Raw genomic sequence first — 22,145 nt, 5'->3', positions numbered from 1 at the left:
TCATAATGGGGGAAACCAGAGAAAGCTGATCCAAGTTGGTGGGAGCTCATGGACTCTGGCCTGTCACCTTAGGAACATACATAGGACTGAACTAGTCCCTCTGAATGTGGGTGACAGTTGTGTGGCTAGATATGTTTGGGGAGCCCCTGGCAGTGGGACCAGGACTTATCCTGGGTGTATGAAATGGCTTTTTGGAACACATTCCCTAGGGTGGGATACATTGCTCAGCCTTGACACAGCGGGGAGGGGCTTGGTCCTGCTTCAACTTAGTATGCCAGACTTTGTTGACTCCCCAAGGGAGGCCTTACTGTCTCTGAGGAATAGATAAGAGGTAGGATCAGGGAGATGGGAGAAAGGGAGGGAGGGGAAACTGGGATTGGTACGTAAAAAGAAGAAAAACTTTTTTTTATTTAAAAAAATACATTTATGACTCTTATCATATGGTGAGCACTAAAATCCTAAATTATTAGTCCTAAAAGTTGACTTACCCTTCTTCAGAAGGTAACCTTTCTTAACTATGTTTTTATAAAAGGCATCCTTTGTTTTACGACGAATTGTATTATAGATTTCCTTGCCATCCACAGTATCATTGAGTACTTGTTCTTGATCCTGAATTGTAAAGAAACATTATTAAAATTATTTATGAAAATAAATCACTAATGAAAAAGCAGGTAAAATATTTCTAATAACTAAAATCTAAATGTAAATCTCACAAAGAAATTCTCAGAAAGGTTTGTCATTTCTCAAGAATATGTCTCATGGACAACTGCAATTTCAAAACCTCAGTCAGCTTGTTGTATTTTAAATCAAATGAAACTGTTTTGAAAGTTATTCCAGAATTAACTGGCAAATCAGGAGGCAAAGTGAATTAGAGCAAACTCATGTTGGTGAATGTTCTTTATCTCCGAGAAATACCAAGTGAGACTAGAAAACTAACCAGTTGAATGAGGACACATCCCCACCTTAACCCTCAGCTCAGCACACATGATACAGTACATAGTTAGTTATATCCACACCTGGTATTTATAAGCTATCTGAATTAAGATAATTTTCTTTCCACTACTTCACAGCTTTCTCTTGCTTCAATACCTTTGATGGCCTCACATCTTTTTTCACACTAAAGTACTGCATTTATTATAACCTTTACATATTTCTTTTTCATTAAGGATATTTAAAACAAGACCACATTTTTCAGTTCCTATTCTATTGTGTCAAAGATGAAATGGTATACTTTGAACTCCATTTTTCCTATAAGCCCTAGATTTTCACTGCTCGATTTTACATAACAGGCATTAGTAATGCATATAAGACAGCTGACATTAATCACTACATTGCCTACAGAATTACGTCCCAAAGAATACAGAAAATCATGATCTTCCCAGACAAATTAATTTTCAATTGTATCAAGGTATGTTAAACTAAATTTTAGTCTTCCCATTTCTTTATTAGTAGTTCTTTTATTTTTGAAAGACTACTATTTTGTGGTACTTAGCTATTTTTTGGAGGCTCTGTAAAGTCTATACAACTTCTTGTAAATAGAGAACATTAAGTGATTTTTCACGATTGCCTTTCTATTCTATTTGGGACATTCTGCTGTCTCATTTCCTTACTCAGCAATTATGCCTGGGTACTAAGATGGTAAGAAACAGAAGCATCAGTTACCTCAGATAGAGGTGACAAACTATGGCATGCATGCTAAATTCAGCCCATTATCTCTCTTACTTGGTTGTTGTTTTGTGGTATTGTGGTTTAAACCTAGGGAATTCTGCATGCTAGGAAAGTGCTCTACTACTCAGTTATATCATCAAGTGACCCAGCTCCAAGCCCAGTCCTCCGTTTTTGTACAGAAACTTTTACTGGACCACAGACATGTTTATTAGTTTATATACTGTCTGTAGCTGAAATTTCCATTACCAGGATAGAGTTAGGTATTTGAAATATACTGGACATAAAACCTAACAAGTTACTACCTGGCCCTTTATAGAAAAGCTTTGCCAATCAATCCCTGGTAAAGATACAAGGATGCAATAGTGAAATAAGTCTCTGTGTTGTACCACCCTTGACTTTTAATGCATTGCCAGGTATTACAGCATCTTTAAAAGGGATAGGAGGACATTTTTTTGCCTTTTGTTATTATTCATTAAAAACAGCTAATTAAAACTTCAGACTTTTTAATTTTCTGCTATGAATGGTAAGGGGGAAATGAAAGGAAAATATTGACATTTACCAGAACAATGAATGAATTTTGAAAAATAGCTATACTCTGGACTCTATTGTGAGGAAACTGATTTTGATAACCAAATCTCTTACTATGATATATACAAATTGTTAATGTTCCTTAAATTTTTTATATCAAATTTACTCATGAGGGTTGTGAATTAATGCTGAAAACAAGTTATATAACAGGGTTGTTAAAGTAAAAGTTATAATATAGAATTAAAAAAAACTCACTGAAATATTCTAAGTTGGTATTTCTAAGTATAAAAACATTTTACAATTAGAGAACAATAAATACTACTTTCATAAAAATGGTCTTCAGTGCTTTCAAAAGTATCAGTTTTGAAAAGATAAACCCCATTAGTAATATTTATAGTTTGCGGTCCGCATTGTATTTATAAAAACCAGAGTAATTATAAGCAGAACTTATCAGAATATACAAGACAGCTTGTTCGTCTGCACACAGAAAAGCTGAAGAGCAAGTAGCTGTACTCCAAAGACTTGCTCACTTAAGAAAGCTGTGACTATACATGAGGGAAATAAAACTTGCTACATTTAAGCACTCCTAACATTTTCTTTAAAACTTATTTGGTTTTTTTTTCATTTCTTGTATATATTATATACTAAATTACTTACATACATAAATAACCTAAACATTAAAATACTCAGATGATAATTAGTATTAATACAAATTTGTACTCATCTATTTTTATTTCAATGGTGACAGTCTGTGTGTTAGCTGTATAATGGGGTACACTTATCATTTGAGACATACCACATCCATGCTTAGCTTTAAACACATGACTCCAAGGGAATCTATAAGTGTTGTATATTTCTATGTTATGTAGGTGTGTGTGGGTAAGGAGGCTTGAGGACAAGGTACTGGCCCTTCACAGTCTCTCACACTGTCTCTCCCTGAATTTAGAGCTTGACAATTAAGCAAGACTGGTAGGCCAGAGAGCTCCCAAGATCCTTCTGCACTGTCTCCATGTTGGGATTATAGGTGTGCACCACTGCATCCAGCTTTGGCTGAAGTGGACTCTGGGGAATCGAACTGTTCTCATGTTTGCAATAGCAAGCACTTTACTAACTGAATCATCTCTCCAGCTTGTGTAAAAGTTAAATTAAGGTATACTGACCTACAAATCATAAAGGACTCTGGTATCTTCTAAGGCATGAGTAAGAATGCAGCTTCACTTGCAGGTTGTAATAAATCACTGAATGATAGATAGCAAGGCCTGTTTCCTTATCTTGGCTCACTTTCTACACAGTTCTGAACAAAGAGATCTCATCTTACATAGTCCTCCCTGAGAGTTGATAAAACAGAACCTACAGGCTACCGTAGCCAGACTTCAATTCTGACTCTGTTACTCAATGGCTAAGAAAACACCATTCAACAATCCAATTCAAAACACTAAATTAATCATAGGTCAGTAATGTAGGTTCTAATTAGAGAAAGTCAATACATAATCACTGTATGTTAAAATAAGTAGAGTGCTTTGCAGAACAGAAGTAGCTGTGGTGTTGGTCTCTAAATAAATCTCACTGTGAAGCTAATTTTTTAGTAAAATTTTGAGTAACTAAAGGTAAGTAGATTTCCGAGAGAAAAGCCAGCTCAAAGATCTAAAGGAAGTAAAGATCCTACTGTATTTATAAATCTCAAACAGGACCAAAATATGAATTCAGGAACAGATGAGGACAGTAGAATAAGGTAGGTCAGAAATACGGAAACATCAGTATAGAATTTTCTTGTCTGCCATAAAAGGGATTTTATCTTTTATTCTGAAATAGTGAACATCTTGAAGTACTAAACATAAGAATGGACCCAAGTTACATTTTTTTAAAATTTTTTATTTTTGGGGGGTTTTTCGAGACGGTTTCTCCATGTAGTTTTGGTGCCTGTCCTGGATCTCGCTCTGTAGACCAGGCTGGCCTCGAACTCACAGAGATCCGCCTGGCTCTGCCTCAGAAGTGCTGGGATTAAAGGCGTATGCCACCGCCGCCCAGCTCTAACTCACATTTTAAATGGATAACTCCAACTGTTATATGTTTTAAGGGGGAAAAGGCACTCACAATGAAATAAATCACTATTTTTCGTGGTGTTCATATTCTGAATATATTCTGAAGTCAGAGTAAGAAGATGTTCCCAACAGACCTGACACAGTGAATGGGGAAAAGAGAACCAAGGATGACTCAGTGCCTTGAGAAATATACTTAGCCTTTCAAGTTTAAGTTCTGTTATTTATAAAACAGGCATGATTATAGTGTCAACTTGACCAAACTGTTGGAATAATTCATTAGTATGCATAGAAAAATACCTAAAACGTACTGTTTTTTTAATTTTATATTTTTTTTATTTTTCTATTATCAGTTTGATACAGTATAAATTCTTATCCTAATAGTGAAATGTTTCATTGAGGCTTGCCTAGTAATTGAGTAAAATCAAAACTTATTATAAGCCACAGTCATCCTAGGGTCCCCCCCTCCTATATAGCTCCCCTGGTTCTGTGAGTTGCAGTCTGATTGTTTTTTTGCTTTATATCTAGTATCCACTTATGAGTGAGTACATACCATGTTGTATTTCTGAGTCTGAGTTACCTCACTCAGGATGATATTTTCTAGTTCTACCCATTTGCCTGCAAATTTCATGCTGTCATTGTTTTTCTCTGCTGAGTAGTACTCCATCGTGTATATGTATCACATTTTCTTAATCCATTCTTCAGTTGATGGGCATCTAGGTTGTTTCCAGGTTCTGGCTTATAATTTTATATTTTTTAATGCTTTTATTTATTTTCTGTTTAGGACCAAGAGGTTGTTCCCATGGCACAGTGCACATGTAGAGGTCTGAGGACAATTTGGAGTCTGCCTGGGACTGAACTCAGAGAGTCAGGCTCAAGGACAAGTATCTTGCGCACTGAGCCATCTTTCCAGCTCCTTCCTTCTAGTGTCTTCTCCAGGAAGCAGTTCTAGGACTTGCTTGTTTCTATTTTAGCTAATGTCTGGGTATACAGGGTACCACTGAGGTGAGGACTGAACTGATTCTGCCAGCTGGTCAGATTGTTCATTAGAAAAAGGGTATTATTAGCCTTTGTATCTTCTAGTAGACTGCCAATAAAAGGACAGGTAGGTGTATGTTTTGACTCTTCAAACTTCTGCTGAAACCTAAATTCATTCCAAGACTATGACTAACATTTAACTGCTTTTATAGAAATACATTTGTTTCATAGTAACAATTTTCGAGGCATTCAACTCTTTGTAGAAATTTATGCAAAGCATAGCAACTTTAGGTTTCTTTGGTTATTATAAGAGTTAAGCACACTAAATATATGAAACAAATCATATATACTAAATGATGTTACAGGTTTACACGTCTAACTATAAAAAAATTAAATTAGAAGTACCAATTGAGGATGGAATATTTTATTACTTAATTTCTACACAAAACTTGTGAATTTATGAGACAAACTAGAATCATTTCTAACTCAACTAGCCAAGGAGAACTAAGGATATAACATGCACGATCTGGGTTACTAACCCCTAATAAAAGATCTCAGCAGGAGTTTCTAGAAAAACATACACCACACAAGGTTGTGTTTTAGAAGTGACTGTCTTATATAGCAGTACCTAGAGCAGTTAGCAGTCAAGGTCTCTCAGATCTGCTAACAGAAGTGAGTGTCTGTGTTGATCAATTAATAGAAGATTGTCAAGAAAGAATAGAAACTCAAAGCTGATTTAAACTAGTTAGATCTAGATAGACAGAATACTGACAGGGATATAGGAAGGATCTGGATCTCTGTGAGTTCAGGGCCACATTGGAAACAGAGCCAGGTAGTGGTGGCACACACCTTTAATACCAGTATTGAGAAGCACACATGCCTTTAATCCCAGGAAGTGACATGGCTGGGCAAAGAAAGGTATATAAGGCGTGAGCAAACAGGAACTAAAGCAGTTCAGCTGAGATCCTTTCGTGTGAGGACTCAGGATTTTAGTCAGAGGATTTGTGGAGCTGGTGAGGTAATAGATTCTGGCTGTGGCTTGCTCTGCTGCTCTGATCTTTCATCTTTCACCTCAATATCTGGCTCTGGGTATTTTATTATAAGACCATCCAAGATTCAAACAACAAAAACTATAGGCAAATGAAGTAATAAAAAATTTAAACTTCTCTTGGCCTTAATATTCTTCCATCAATTTTGTTTGTTTGCCTGTTTGTTTGTTTGTTTGTTTGTTTTTTCCGAGACAGGGTTTCTCTGTGTAGTTTTGATGCCTGTCCTGGATCTCGCTCTGTAGACCAGGCTGACCTCAAACTCACAGAGATCTGCCTGGCTCTGCCTCAGAAGTGCTGGGATTAAAGGTGTGCGCCACCACCACCTGGCTCTTCCATCCATTTTTTTTAACCTATATAAAACTGGCTGTGAAAACCATGCCATCTCCATTTTTCCTAAAAAGAATTCACTCCTTTCCCTAGTGTTATTCTGTCTTCACCATTGCTATCATCCCTCAAGAAGGTACCAAGTACTATAAGCCTGGCAAACAAGCCAGGTCTGTGGGGAAGGGGGAGGGGGACACACACAGAACTATACCACCCACTCTAACACTCAGGAGTCATTACTATGCAGAAGCAGAGAAGATGTGAGAGCCCTGGCCCCTGGGATGAAGGCAACAAATGCCATCCTCTAGACTCAGTACAACCACTGCAATTATCAATTCACCACAACTGCAATTATCGATGTTGGGTCCATATTAGACTGGTCCTATCAACAATCAATCACAGAATGTGGAGGGACTCACTAGGTACTACTCTATACCTCTGATCTATTGACAGATTCTGGGAGAAGTGAGAATCACTGTCTTTACTTGTGATACCACTCCTAAGCACAGCATGACTCCAAGGGACAGCTCCAAACACATGGTTATACAGACAGCCCTGGTTAAACTCTGTGGGTCACAAAACAAAATTAACAGACTGAATGAGAGGTATTTTTGGGGACGAGGTAGGGCAGACAAGAGGTGAGAAATAAGAGTAGTCAGCAGGCATGCACACATGTGTAAAACTGTCTAAGAACAAATGTAATAAAAATAAAAACCAAAGACAGAGAAATAAGCTACCAGGACTTACTTGGTATCTATTAATTATCTAAATTATCTAAAGTGAACATAATTGAAAAATAAGAAATTCTCTTAGAATTCATTTCCTAAAGAAATCTAAATTATCCATAGCTTTAAATTTTATCTAGTTTGAGCAGAATCAGTATTTATATAACCATCACAAAAATCATGTTTAAAACAAGATGCTAATTATTTCAAGCAAGAAAAAAATAACACTGACCTGCATTGGTACAGGTTCCTTAAGATAATAGCCTTCAACAATCTGTTCTTTCCGATAGTGATCTATGATGTCCCCAATACTGTTAAAATAAATAACTGTATAAATTTCTTAGAATACAAGTAAACCATGTTACCAAGGATTATCTATTCATAAGTAGTCTTTGAAAGCATATACTCTGAATAATTAATAGAATACACTATCATAATAGTCACATTATTTTATAAAAAAATAAGATATTCCGAATACAGGTTTGCAGGTTGGAATATGTAAGCTAAAGATTGTGGTTCCATATCAAACACACAGCCAAGTCCATGATACTACACTCCATACTCAGAAAGTGACGACATTCATTGAGAAAATGATTACAAGTTATGGCTTTTGGTTTTCTGAAAAAACAATCTTTCCGACATATGAGGAACTAACAGACATGGCATTTATTTAGCGAATGATAAACTAAGAACTTCTGTCATCAAATCACACATATGCTTGCTTTTGCTTATACTGTCATTATGTCCTAACACGTGAGTAGTTAGGTGAAGATACAAGTCAAAGAAGAAAAAGGGAAAGGAGCAGACCTCTGCCTGTAGAGTTGTCACTGTGGCAGGGAAGGATTAAAGACTTGGATTAAAAAGTACCAACAATGTTTCTATGTATTTGGGAAATGTTACTAATGAAACTGAAAGTAAAAATGACATAATATAACACAGCTTAGGATGCCATCAAATATTTTTTGTAAAACATAAAAGTATATTCTATAATTAGTAGGTCAAATTAATGTCTAGATATTTAATTTCTAGAATTTTAAACTTTCATTTTATATACTAAATGGAGGAGTATTTTTAAGATACACAAGAAATATGTCTCCAAAAAGACTTTGTTAACCTGCCTCTTGATTTATTCTTCCCAGAGTTCTTCAGAATGACAGAGTAACTGTCGTATTTTTTTTTTGGTGTGTGTGTGTGTGTGTGTGTGTGTGTGTGTGTGTGATACAGTTTCAAGTATCTTTCCTATACTACAAAATTTAAATTAAATATAATATTCAAAAGTAAAATATGAAGATCAATAAAAATAACTATAAATACAGCTAAATATTAACACACAGTAGAAAGGTGGAATGAAAACAAGATTTTTTTTAGGAAGATATGGAAAATAATAAATTTTGAAAATAGGGTAAATCTAAAATTATTTAAAGAGAAATGAAAATCAGGAAGAACAAGAAGCAGCTGGACATGGTCACAAAGCTGACTGTTTTAAGGTAAAAAGTATCTTATCTATGGATGCATGGGAAGGTAGATGTAATCAGGTCATGATAAATGCAGGTATGGAAATTTCACAGTGAAACTCAATCATTTGTACAATTAAAATGTTTTCAGATTATATAAATGATTCTTGGTAAGAAAGTTTAAAATTAAATTTTAAACATCTTAAATGGAAGCACCCGGTGTGGGCGGAAAAAACTGCCGTCAGAAACTGCAGGTTATGAAATGAAAACTACAGTGCCAGCAGGGGGCTGCTTCCCTTAGAGGCAGGCCCCAACAATACAGGCTATCACCTCTACTGCTGACTGACCGTGACAACTACCTGAGAAAGAAGCTTCTAGTTCTGAAACTGCCACACCTTCAACACTGAGAAATAAAATGGAAACAAATCCGGAAGCTTCTTCCCTGTCACAGTTCTAGAAATTGCTATGCAAGTGGATGCAGAGAATTGTCAAGTTTCAGTTATGGACCCCTGTGCCACACTGCCAACCTATCAGGCAACTATTCTTAGTTATGGACCCCTGTGCCACACTGTCAACCTATCAGGCAACTATTCTTACAGGGGTAACCAACCATTTTCCATGGGAAACACATCTGGTACTGAAAAGCTGACCGAGCCCATGGCTGCAGCATCACAGGCTCTAGCAGGGAAGATACCACAGCTGCTGTTCTGGGAAGTGGACATGACGCACATCCACATAGGCTCTAGCAGGGAAGATAGTACAGCTGCTGTTCTGGGGAGTGGACATGATGCACATCCACATAGGCTCTAGCAGGGAAGATACCACAGCTGCTGTTCTGGGGAGTGGACATGACGCACATCCACATAGGCTCTAGCAGGGAAGATAGTACAGCTGCTGTTCTGGGGAGTGGACATGATGCACATCCACATAGGCTCTAGCAGGGAAGATAGTACAGCTGCTGTTCTGGGGAGTGGACATGATGCATTTCCAAGCCAAACACAGCAGCACACCTTGAAACTAGCTCTGGGAAGCAGAGGCGGGTGGATTTTTTAAGTTCAAGCAAAGTAAGACTGGTCTATACAGTACCAGGACAGCAAAGGCTTCTAAATAACTATGTTCATCCCCACAGGCTAGTGCTGTTGCCAGATCTGTCAAAGAAGGTTCTTTTTATAGTGCAAAACAGATCCTGCTGAGAATCACAACACTGTCTGCTGAACATTCAGCTATAATCTGACATCTTATCTCCCCTGCAAAACTCAGGGAACATTGTGGAAGAGGGGGCAGAAAGCATATAAGAACTGATTGAAGGGTGCAGTGCTGAAGACTGTCGTCCAGAGATGGCATGACCACTGCATTCGTGAACCATCATCAACTATTAACTGCACACCACTGCTAAGACTCAAACACCCTGAAATGGAGAAGGGAGGGCTCATGAGGGACACCCCTTGCTGGGGGTCAACAGGCAGTCAATAGTGGCCACGTAAGAGAAAGTTATTTTCTTCAGTTACTGCAGCCACTGGGAGAGTACTTATTTATAAAACGAATTTCTAAAGACACATCACGTACTTTAATTTAGTACCTATTACATAAAACTGTGTACATCTCTTCCTAAACTACACAAGTGTTAATCTTCAGTGTCTTACTAAAATCCCACTACCTTTTTACCATTACCTAAATTATACTCTTTTTAGTGATTCCCATGCCTGTTTGTTTTTTCTTTCTATTTATTACAACCTGAACACCATCTTTTCTAACAGTTCAGGGCGCTAATAATGTAGAAATGGTATTTTTTTTGTCCTTTAATTTTTATTCAGCAAATGTCACTAAATAGATTAGTCAATTTGTGTATGCTGAATTCAGTTTGGTGTTAAATGCCTCTCCTTTTCTAAAGTTGTGTCAAAGCTGTAGCTCAATATTACTTAGGAAACAGCAAAAATTTAAAGGGAAAACAGAATATCATAGTATGCCTGTTAGATTTCATGAATATTGTATCAGATATTCACATCTAAGTAACAGAAAATGTGTTTTCTTTTCAATTACTTCCTAGGAAAAATTACTAATAATGCTTTTTTCTGTGTTTAATTTGGGCCTTCTTTTTATTTTTATATTCTAGGTGCGTGAAAGCATGTGTGTACCATGGCATGTGTCTAGAGGTCGGGGGCAGCTTTTGAGAATGAGTTTATCTCCTCTCACCGTGGGTTCCAGGAATCAAACCCATGGTGTCAGACTTGCAAAGAATCTGGTTTTTGACTCTGAACTATCTTGTCAGCCTTCAATTTCATTCCAAGAATTAAGCAAACAAACAAAACTAGAAACAAGGTACCTGAGCATTTTAAGGTTAATATATCCATAGGGAAAAAAGTCAAGAAGTCGAATTTGGGGAGTGGTAGAGACCAGATTGAATACCATTTTGTAAGCACACTAATAATTTTGTAAAAATTGTAAAAAGTCCCTGAATTATTTCTTCTTGTTCCATTGTGGTCTCTAATTATAAAGACTACCTTTATAAATCTTACCAAGAGCCCACAGTTCCTAAAAAGATTTTCCATGTTTGCAGAGATAAAGAAGTTTGGATTAAAACAACCTTCAAAGTAACTAATCCTGTGTAAATGAAATCATCCTGTAGTACCATCCCTGAATGAAAATGGCTCCCAAAGACTCAGAGCACGGCACTATTACGAGGTGTGGCCTTGCTGGAGAAAAGTGTGTCACTGGGGGTGGGCTTTGAGGTTTCAGAAGCTCAAGCCAGGCCGTCACTCTCTCTTCTGCTGCCTGTGGATCAAAATACAGAACTCTCAGCTACCTCTCCAATACCACATCTGCCTACATACCACCAAGCTTTCTGACATGGTAACAGACCAAACTTCTGAACTGTAAGCATGCCCGAGTTAAATGTCATAGTGTCTCTGCACAGCAATGAAACCCTAACTAAGACAATCTTTAAAGGGGGAAAAAAATCTCAATCTTGATGTTTAGTAATTTAGTTGCATATGTATACTTTCAAATGTATGTTCCAAGTCTCCCAAAACCTTGATAATGGTAAAATCTAATTTAAGACAAATTAAAACTCTAGCAAACTAGATTCTAGGTGAAGATGTCTAAAACCAAGGTACTCAGTAGCTTAATAAGATGAGGTGTGCAAACATCTAAAATTATATCTTTCAATCTTTTTTAACCGTCCACTAAACTTCTGATAAGCAAAAGGTCTTACCACTAGATTTTTGTTTTTTCAAGATAAGTCAGCTGTTGAAGCTTTATGAATTTAAAACTCAGACTGGAATTTAGGGAATTCTAATTGAGATGGGGAATACTAGAGCAGTATTAACAAGCTAAGCAGGTAAATTTATTTTAAAAACAAGATTATGCAAGCCCACCAAAGAGGAAACAATAGTACTCTCTATTATCTTTTCTTTTCCAGAAGAATACTGCCGCTCTGTATCACAGTTTCCTCTACTAATTTCTAAAATTCATTATGCGTTTTAAGAGAAAGACAAAGTTTCTCATTAGTTGAGAGGTAAAAACAAATCACGACACACAAAAAGTATCAACTTCTTGAATAAGCCAATTACATGACATTTGTATAAATCAGGGAATTACCTACAAATAGCTTATACATAAATATTTTATTAAACAAGATATTTGGGAATTGACAAGTATTAATATTCATGTTTGATACTGTTTAAAGCACTCTCAGATAAGACTACAGCTATTATATTAGAAACTGAGGAAGTTTAATATATTTTGAGTCCAACTATTTTTGCCACAAATAAAAGATAATTTAATCTGTTTCATGATTTACCTGTTGTAATATCGACCTCCCATCATAAACTGGTTGTTAGGTGTTGGGCAAATTTTAAACCGCTGAATATTTTCATTGGTCCGAAAATACAAGGAATAATCACCAGGAGTATTATCTGAAGGCCTCACAAGAAAGCTGCAGACTTGGCCAACTGTAAAAATTAAGTTGTTAGCTTTATACTCTATCAAATAAAAAGAAAATATGTTAAGTAATCTAATTAGGAAGTATATTCAAAGTCATAACCACATGTAAATTTTTATCATAAAACTTTAGGACAGCGTTTCCTATTTTAATTTTATGATTTACAACCACTCATATTGTTCCTAATTTATCTTAACTAGTTTTATTTCCTAAACCTATGGAACTGAAAGTCTGCAACAGTAACTTCTGGAGTAAGGCAGAAAGAACCACCTGACAGTGCCAGTAACTCGAACTATTACATCATATGGTAATCTCCTAAAGAAAGTCTTCAAAATTAAACTCATTTTGCCCAATAGTCTATACTTTCTCTGGATTTCCAATTAATGATTAAAAAGCAAATGGTTATATAACGGTATCAGTGCTTACAAAGGTAGGTTCAAAATAACTTAAGTATCTGAGTATATTATCATAGTCAATAAATACATCAGATAATTTACTCACTAGGTATCATCCTGAAAAGGTGCACACAAAAGACTATCTTCAATTAGCAATAACTCCTAATACCATAATGTTTCCTTTGTGGTTAAATACTGGTTAACAGAAAGATTAGGAATTGACTCTTGTAAGACAGCATAACTAACACAATATCACATGTAATTCTTGTATAAATGAGTAATAGCTCCAATCATCTAGCTTAGGCTCTTGCTATCAATTGTATTGGTGTTCGATACAAAGAAGTAAAAAGAAAATCTTCTTATATTGAGTTTTCAAAGTTCAGCTTAATATATAAGTAAATAATAAAAACCTGTACAAACTGTGCAATTTAATATATGATAAAGAAATTTCTTGGTGACAATGCTGATACTCTGTTTCTTCTTCAATGTAAAATAGGAATCATGTGCAAATTTATACATGAATGTGCTTGTGTAGTTTCGGTAAAGTGTCCACTCTTTCTAAAAGAGTGTAGGAATGAACAAAAATACAAACTAACGTGAGAAATGTTTAGATTCTTTTCTTTTTCTTTTTTTTTTTTTTTTGATTTTTTTGAGACAAGGTTTCTCTGTGTAGCTTTGCACCTTTCCTGGAACTCGCTTTGTAGACCAGGCTGGCCTTGAACTCACAGAGATTTGCCTGCCTCTGCCTCCCGAGTGCTGGGATTAAAGGCGTGTGCCACCACCGCCTGGCTCTTTTCATGTTTTGACATCTAAAAAATAATGGATACTTCAAGTACTTGGTGATTCAATATCTAAATATAAACCTACACTAACAGCTCACTAAAATTAGTATTTTTGGTTCTACCTGAAAAGCTGATGACATAGCACTCTGGTTTAAACTTGATCTCTATATCTAGCATTGGCATATTTTAAACTGTTTCTGAACCTACTAAGTACAGGTTAAAACATTAAGCACTTCAAAAACTGCCTCAAATCCTATATGTGAATAAATCATTGATTTAAGATGTAATGATATATCTTAAAACAACTAAGGCCACATATTTAACAATTACTATTTATTTACTATAGTTACCTATTTCAGGGTACCCTATAAAATACAGGAACTACCAATTTTTCAAGAACCACAACATCTAAAATATATATAATAGATTGTTCTTGTCATCAATCTTTGTCAAATATAGTTTACTATTAAATATCTGATAGTTAAATTAACCTCACAATGAACAGTAAATAATAAAGAGCAAAGTAACATAGTTGTTACTTTAAATCACTGGTCCTCAACCTTCCTAATGCTGCAACCTTTAATATAGTTCCTCATGTTTTGGTGACCCATCCCAACTATAAAGTTAGTTTATTCCTATTTCATAACTGTAACTGTGCTAATGTTAGCAATTGTAATGAATATTTTTGGTGATAGAGGTTTGTTAAAGGGGTCATGACCCACAGGTTGAGAACTGTTGCTTTAAATAATAAACCCTTAATGTAAGTAAACTTAATTGGCATCTTCCTCTAACAATCAGAAAAATTAGGAATGCATTTTAAATAAGGCTCAATTATGTAATTCCACCCTGCACACAAATAATACAAGAATGTATATTGGTGCATGCCTTTAATCCCAGCACTCAGGAGGCAAAGGCAGGTGGATCTTTGTGAGTTCGAGGCCAACCTGATCTACAGAGCGAGTTCCAGGACAGCCAGAACTACACAGAAAAACCCTGTCTTGAGGGGAAAAAAAAAAAAAAAAAAAAAAAAAAGTACAATATAAATAAATGGAAAAAGAATGATAACATGGAATTCCTCTACTGATACATTGCATGTTATATGGTATTTGTAGACTAGAACTTACATGACCAATAAAAAGAATGACAAAATTTGTATTTGTAAATATGAAATGTTTTCTTAAAACATTTCTTAACATTAAAAAGTATATTATGTATTCTTCTAAGTATATTATATGTAGGATAGCCCTGAGCTACATAAAACTTATGTATCACAAGATCATAAGCTGTAACACATGGGGAAGGAAACAGGGACAGTGGCTAGGGAAGAAGAAAAATATACTTCACAGGGTTTATTAGACATGTACGTTTTAACCTAAAAAAAAAAAAAAAAAAACCAGAAAAATATCGGTTTCCAAGCATTGCAAAGAAAATACAATATGCATAAGTATTAATCAAATGGTAAAGGAAAGCACAGCACATGAGAAAAAGTTGTTTCAATTTTATACTTTATAAATAGAGACACTGAAGAATACAAAGGTACCTGTCATTAATAAATTATAAGCTTCTTGTTTGGAAATCTTCCCATGGAACCATCTTTAAAGAGAACAAACATGACATGTAAATCAAAAGTCCACATGCTGATGCTTTCATATACTCCAAAGTAAGCAAAGTTTTCATAATTCACACTGACATGAAATAAACGTGATCGAAATGACACTTCATCCATTACATTTCTATTGTGTTTTAGAAACTTACTGTGCTTTATTTCAACAAAGTACCAAAAAACTAGAAACTGTCAAGTAAAATTTTAAACTACAATTTCCATATTAACTGTAATATTTTTTAAAATACTGGTTTTAGTTCTAGGGTTTGAGTTCTAGTAGTATCTGTTACATGCTTATATCACAGCTCCATTTTCCCTTGGATGGCTTGTAGGGGATAGGGGAGATAATAAAGACAGAACCAAATTATTTTTCTTGTCTCTCTCAAAATTAATTTTCTTTTAACATAAGATCTCTCCCAATAAAATTAAAATGTTAAAGAACAAGTCCATACCAACAGAAAGAACTTAACCTATTTTTAATTCTGAGCTAATAGTCTATCAAACTGGACTGCTAAAGAATTTTATAATCTGTATTCTGGAATTAAGCATTTAGAAATTATTATGAACTGTAACAGCTGAAAATATGGCACAATAAAATTTCAAGTACTTAGTATTTACCTTTACATAAAATGACATGTTAAAAAAAATTACTTAAGGATCAGGAGTGGTGGTGCATCCCTTTAATCTGAGAACTTGGGAGGAAAAGATCACTATAAATTTAGGCCAGCTTGGTTTACACAGTGAGATCCAGGCCAGCTGGGACCATACAATAAGACCTTGTCTCAAAAATAAAATAAATCCAATCATTTAAAAGTCAAAGTCCTGAAGTTTTCCCTCTTATTTAGGTGAAATCCCACTGTCTCTCACTGGTAATCTCAGATCACTTCTCTACCACTCTGCTGCATCTTCTTCAAGTCTACAATGACTTGGAGTAATGAGTTAAGTTCCAGCTGTATAGGACATACTACAAGACAGAAAACATGAGTGCTCTAAGATGCAATGCAACAGGCTTAAAGAGCATTCATTCTGTTTCATTAATCATTCTATTACTAGGGAAAGTTAAAATACTACTTAATTTTCAAGTAAATGAAAAATTAATCTTTAAAGAAATTATTCCAATCATTAAGTTATTAATTCAAATTTCCTGATGCTCTCTGAGCAGACATGAATAATGAAGAGGAAATAAACAATACAGTCTAGAATGCTCTAAAATGTATGAGACTATACACTGCATTCAAGTAAATGCTAAACTACCATTTACTACACATGCTAGAGTGGATTTCTATATTCTTGGAGAGCTGGCTAGATGGCATCCAAGACCAACCCTAGAGTTTTCTATCCAGTAAAAATAAAACCCAGAGAGTTTTAAAACTCTTAAGAGTTAAGTTTTAAAGATGAATAATATTTTGAACTTTAAGAAAATAACCTTGAGGCAAAGGGGCAATATTATTTCTTGGAGTTATTCTTGTATAAAACTGATATAATTTATAAAGTACATGATTTGTACTCAACATAATAGTCCTTGCTCTTAAGAAGTTCAGACTCTGGTTAGGATAAAACAGTGTAAAACTACAGTAAGTACAGTGATGAGTACGTGCTGGGGAGTTTGGAGAGTAATGGAGAAAGGCACAAGTCTTCAGCATATGTAAGGAACATTAAGATTCACTGAATGTAAATTTACTAAGTTAGATAACTACATAAACAACTGAAGGGTAATCCTCGCCTGGGAAGCAGCTTAGTAAAACATAAAGATAAAAAATAAAGCCATGCACCAGAAAAGTTTACAAAGGGCAGAGTGAGGTAATAAGACTAATAAAAGGTACAGGAGACAGGTACTCTAAGTATTAGAACAGAGAATGTGAGGAGACTAATGATTTGGAGTGCCCAGCAGAAGTTGGCTGTTATACCAGATACTACTAAGAATGAATATAATAAAGTTATTTATGACTGAAAAGAAGGCACATAGTCAATAAATATTTTAGAAGAAAATAATTATTAGAACTTAGTATTGCCTACACAGAAAATGTGGAGTATAAAGAAACTAAGTTAGTCATACTAGCTATTTAATCTCAAAGGGGATTCATTGTGCCTAAAGGATACTTTAAAAGATTTCCAATACTTCACTGCCAGAGTCTCTACTTTAAATACTAAAGAGAGTAAGCACATACATAAAATAAATCAACATAAAATTTAACTTATGCTAAATACCACATAAAGTTCAGAAAAATATAAGACTAACGTATTAACAGAAAACTTCCCAGTGAAGTCTTATACTTGACATTGAAAAATGAGTGAAGTTTTAAACATTTACTGGCATCTGTAGATCTGTACTCTTAAAACAGGGATACGAGGAATTTACACTTTCTCTTGAAAATCTAAAGGATTTCATAATATTGAACTCAGATTCATTTAGTGTGTGTGTGTGTGTGTGTGTGTGTGTGTGTGTGTGTGTGTGTGAATGCCTTTACCTTCTGAGCCATCTTACATGCCCCATGAATTCACATTCTTGCACATATTAACTAGACAGAGTGGTCACCTTAAGACATGCAAAAAACTTGCAAGTTTTCTACTTCTCATAATCGGTAATATTAAACAATTAATGTCAATTGCCATTTGCTACCACTCAGGCTGCTGTCCTCTGACAAGAGGGAAAGACATGATTCTTTGCACTATGATCTCTATCAAGATCAGGATTATTGTGTTTGGAGAAAAATGGGAATATATGTATGTATGTACGTACGTACGTACATGCACACATTCATTCACACACATACACATACACACACACACATTCCAATCTACTTTTGTTGTGAATCTGATTCCTTCAAGCATTAACTAGAATTTGAAACTGCTGATACAGACTTCAAACACAATCAACTAGGTTGAGTTGAGCAATGGAGGCACTTGTATCCATATGGAGTAGTAATATAAGAATGTACTCTGCCGGGTGGTGGTGGCACACGCCTTTAATCCCAGTACTTGGGAGGCAGAGGCAGGCGGATCTCTGAGTTCCAGGCCAGCCTGGTCTCCAAACCAAGTTCCAGGAAAGGCGCAAAGCTACACAGAGAAACCCTGTCTCGAAAAACCAAAAAAAAAAAAGGAATGTACTCATAAGATATAATATAGTCTATTAATAAAAAGATAATAAAAGAACTACATGTTGAATGTTCAATTTAATGTACTTCCTCTTCTAATGGCTAGAGAACAAGAAAACAAAACATTTGTGGCAAGCTTTAAATACCATCTATAAATGCTGACAGGTTGATTAAGAAAAAAATGCACTGAAAAGATAATAGATGAACACTCTATTGAAATAATATGAATAAAATAGAATATGATTGAAGGCTAAGATTTTAGAAGGAATCCTGTACACATAAAAGGAGTCGAAAAGGCTTACTTTAAAAGACCTTGCTTGTTTATACTAAGATTGTCAGAAGTTCTCTCACATATGCATACTAAAAACTGAGTTTAAAATTTCATTAATGATTTGGTCACAAAAATAAGAACTACTACAATTAGTAAGAAAATGAGGAAATAGGAGGAGCTGTACTGGTCATTAAGATGCAACATAATCTTTACTGACAAGGCTTTAGTTTGGGGATACGAGATTCATATACAGGTATAGGCTACTGTTTGTTTAAAACTAAGAATTTAGTATTAGATTCTTAAGAAGTATTTATATATCAATTCTCTGAACCAAATTTAAAAAATATATCAGTCTAAAATTCATTAAGTATTTTTGACTATTTTTCTAATTTACAGTTTTACATTATTGTTTTTCCTTTTAATAATTAATACAAACTCACATTTTGCCTTCGTGTGGATCTTCTTCCCGGCCCTAAAGGGAAGAGATTAAGACAGCATAATTTTTAATTTTATGAAATTAAATCTTAATCTAATTTCATGAAAATTCCTAAGAATTCGATCTTCAAAACTATCTCCAGAATACTTTTCATAGTTGTTAGGAGAAAAGATGTTTCCGTTCAAGAACTGTCACTATGTAGTTCTCTGTTCTCTCCTCTCCATGTTGTCATCAGTTTAAATCAGACCCTTTCTTCTTTTCTTATAAACTATTAAGGTAGTAGTCCCAACTACAGTATAATTACCCCCTCCAACCTCTCTGAATTCCTAGTGTCAACTGTAGATGTGCACTTAAGAATAAACAAACCAAATGGACACACACCTTTAAAGCAAACCTTTACTTTACTACCCTCTTTCCTGCCTACAGATTTATTTTACAAGAAACGCCCTTAACCATAGGCCTCAAGTATATATTTCCTGCCTCATACTACCCACTTTCTAGGTGTCAATGTCATGGTCACACGTAACTACGCCTTTGCTAATCTATTTCACCTCTCTTCTGTAGCTTGCGTTTGATGTGATAAGTGCTGTCAGAATGTCCTCTCAACTACTGCTACCTACCTGTTTTAAAAAAGCAAGCCATTAAGCAAAACTACCTCAAATCCTACCTCCTGACAGTCAAATATTTGACACTAAAATGTGAGCACTTTCTTTTCTGTGGAATATAAAATACATCCTCTCTCTTTCTGCCATCTTTTAAACCTTATCTTACTCTAGTCTGTACTCTGGGATTTAAAGCTATTTTAACACTATTCATTCCAAAATAGTGACTATCTTATTAAATTCTAAGCTATTCTCTATAACATCACCACCACCCCAAACACTGAGTATATACTGAACTATAGTTGTAGCAGCTTACAGTGAGTTTTCAATGAACTGATAATGAAAGAAAAAAATATTAACAAGGACTTCTCTTAATTAGTTCCTTACTAAGTATTTAGTCAGACTAAAATCAAAGTCAATGAATGCTTACTATAGGAACTACAAAATGAGCATTATAACTACCCTCTTTTTAAAAAGTGGTCTAAATGTTTTAAGTACAATGGAATATAGAACCAATGAGTACTATGAAAATAAAGGTAGAAACAATTTGACCTAGAAAAAAAATCTCTGAAAAAAAAAAAAGAGGGTGACAATTGAAGTGAGCTAGTAACAATGAATTAAGTTTTGCAAGGCAACCCAACAGGCCTAGAGTGTGAAGAAGAGGAACCCTTATAGGCATGGAGACATTACACTCATCTACCCAAATTTACAGATGCCAGAGTAATCTAGGCAATGGGGATCTATCAGTGAGTCAGAACAACACCAACAAGAAAAAGATGCCTTTTCCTGGAGCATACAACTCACAGGTAAGACTTAAAAATGTGAATGTGCTTAGAGAATCCTAGTTAGAATTTCAGAGAGGAGAATACCAGTCACATCTTCATTATCTAGACATTGTCCAAGCGGCTTTTCAATCTGCAAAGAATTCACTAACTTCCAATAAACCCACTGTGTAAAATTATACTAAATATCACAGTAAAAACCACTTATATTTCTTAGAATGAATAATTTGCATTATGACTATATTCCTTTTTAGCTACCATACCACACTGTTCTTTTATAATGAATTAACTTTTTTGTTTCATTCTCTGTGTTCATGTTAGGTAATGTCCCCTTATCCTATACTGGACTATTCTTTATTATTCTTCTGCAGACACTTGCTAACCTTCATTTGTTCTTACTAAAGTTTATTTTGTTAATTTTGATCCAGAAATTCAATACTTCAGTTAAAGTACAACTATATTTTCACTCCCTTTCATAATCAGAATAGAGAAGGGTAGTATAATAGGCAAAAGGAAGCCTAACATAAACAAAACCTAAAAGTTTATAAGAGAACTAATACAGACAATAAGGTGCTTCAGTCTGAATGCTCTGCCTGTGTGCCTCTAGAATTCTGAACGCTATTTAAAGAACTGTAAATTATAATCCAAAATCTTTCGCTTTGTATGTAACTATGAATACAAGATGTATCACATATAACTTCCATAACTCCTTCTAACTTTCCTCAGCATGTTTTATGCTTGTGAATCAAGATCTAGTTGCCAGAATAGGCAGACAAAAGAATCAGTAGCCAAAAATAAAAACAAAACAAAACTCTGCCATCGTCCATAGACTCTTGGGGGAGGAGGGGGTAGGGGAAATGGGACATTAAAGATCACAGAAAGCCATTCCTACCACAAAATCTAAAAGGGAAAGGTAAATTCCAAAATCACAATGTTTAATACATTTTGGTGGTACTGTGAGTATTGTCTATAAAGCACAAACACTGCTTGAATGCTGATCTGCATCTAAAAATATATGGGGCAATTTATATTATGTACTAAGATAAATAATAATATATAATATGATAGGAAAGAAAACAAGGGGAATATTCAAACTGTATGAATTTGGGATTATTTATGTGTAATATAATTAAAATTTTCCTAGATTATTAGAAATTATACACACATTTGAAACCATTTAAAATTCCTCTGATTCAAATATACGTAATGAAGAATAGGAACACAAAAATATAACAAAATAAGTACAAGTGATAGTTAAGAAGTAGAGAAGTACTTTCTGCAAAGGCAGCTATATATTATAACATACTAATATACTGTTTATTTCCTTATAAATAAATATTATTTACTAACACCAAATACATCTTAAAATTTCTTTGTGCTTATGAATTAAAAGCTTTCACGAGAAATTTGTCCGTATCTAATAACCCAGAAAATGGATAAGTTCTAAACTTTTATAAAAGACTCAGGATCTGAA

General features: G+C 34.8%; 1 protein-coding gene across 2 annotated transcripts in view; it reads right to left on the bottom strand.

The window, feature by feature from the left end:
- The window catches only part of Rasa1 (RAS p21 protein activator 1), an 84,520-nt gene that overhangs the window by 20,705 nt on the left and 41,670 nt on the right, over positions 1-22,145 (bottom strand). For both annotated transcript variants that reach the window (XM_052743646.1, XM_052743647.1), the window contains exons 6-10: positions 19,292-19,323; positions 15,423-15,475; positions 12,565-12,715; positions 7,544-7,622; positions 489-609 (exon numbers count right to left, since the gene is read on the bottom strand). In XM_052743646.1, coding sequence (XP_052599606.1) covers positions 489-609; positions 7,544-7,622; positions 12,565-12,715; positions 15,423-15,475; positions 19,292-19,323 — 436 coding nt within the window. The remainder of the gene's footprint in view (positions 1-488; positions 610-7,543; positions 7,623-12,564; positions 12,716-15,422; positions 15,476-19,291; positions 19,324-22,145) is intronic.

Source organism: Peromyscus californicus, unplaced genomic scaffold (genome assembly GCF_007827085.1).
Source record: "Peromyscus californicus insignis strain IS unplaced genomic scaffold, ASM782708v3 Scaffold_18__1_contigs__length_77618521, whole genome shotgun sequence".
NCBI lineage: Eukaryota > Metazoa > Chordata > Mammalia > Rodentia > Cricetidae > Peromyscus > Peromyscus californicus.
This window is presented reverse-complemented; position numbering and strand designations above follow the sequence as displayed.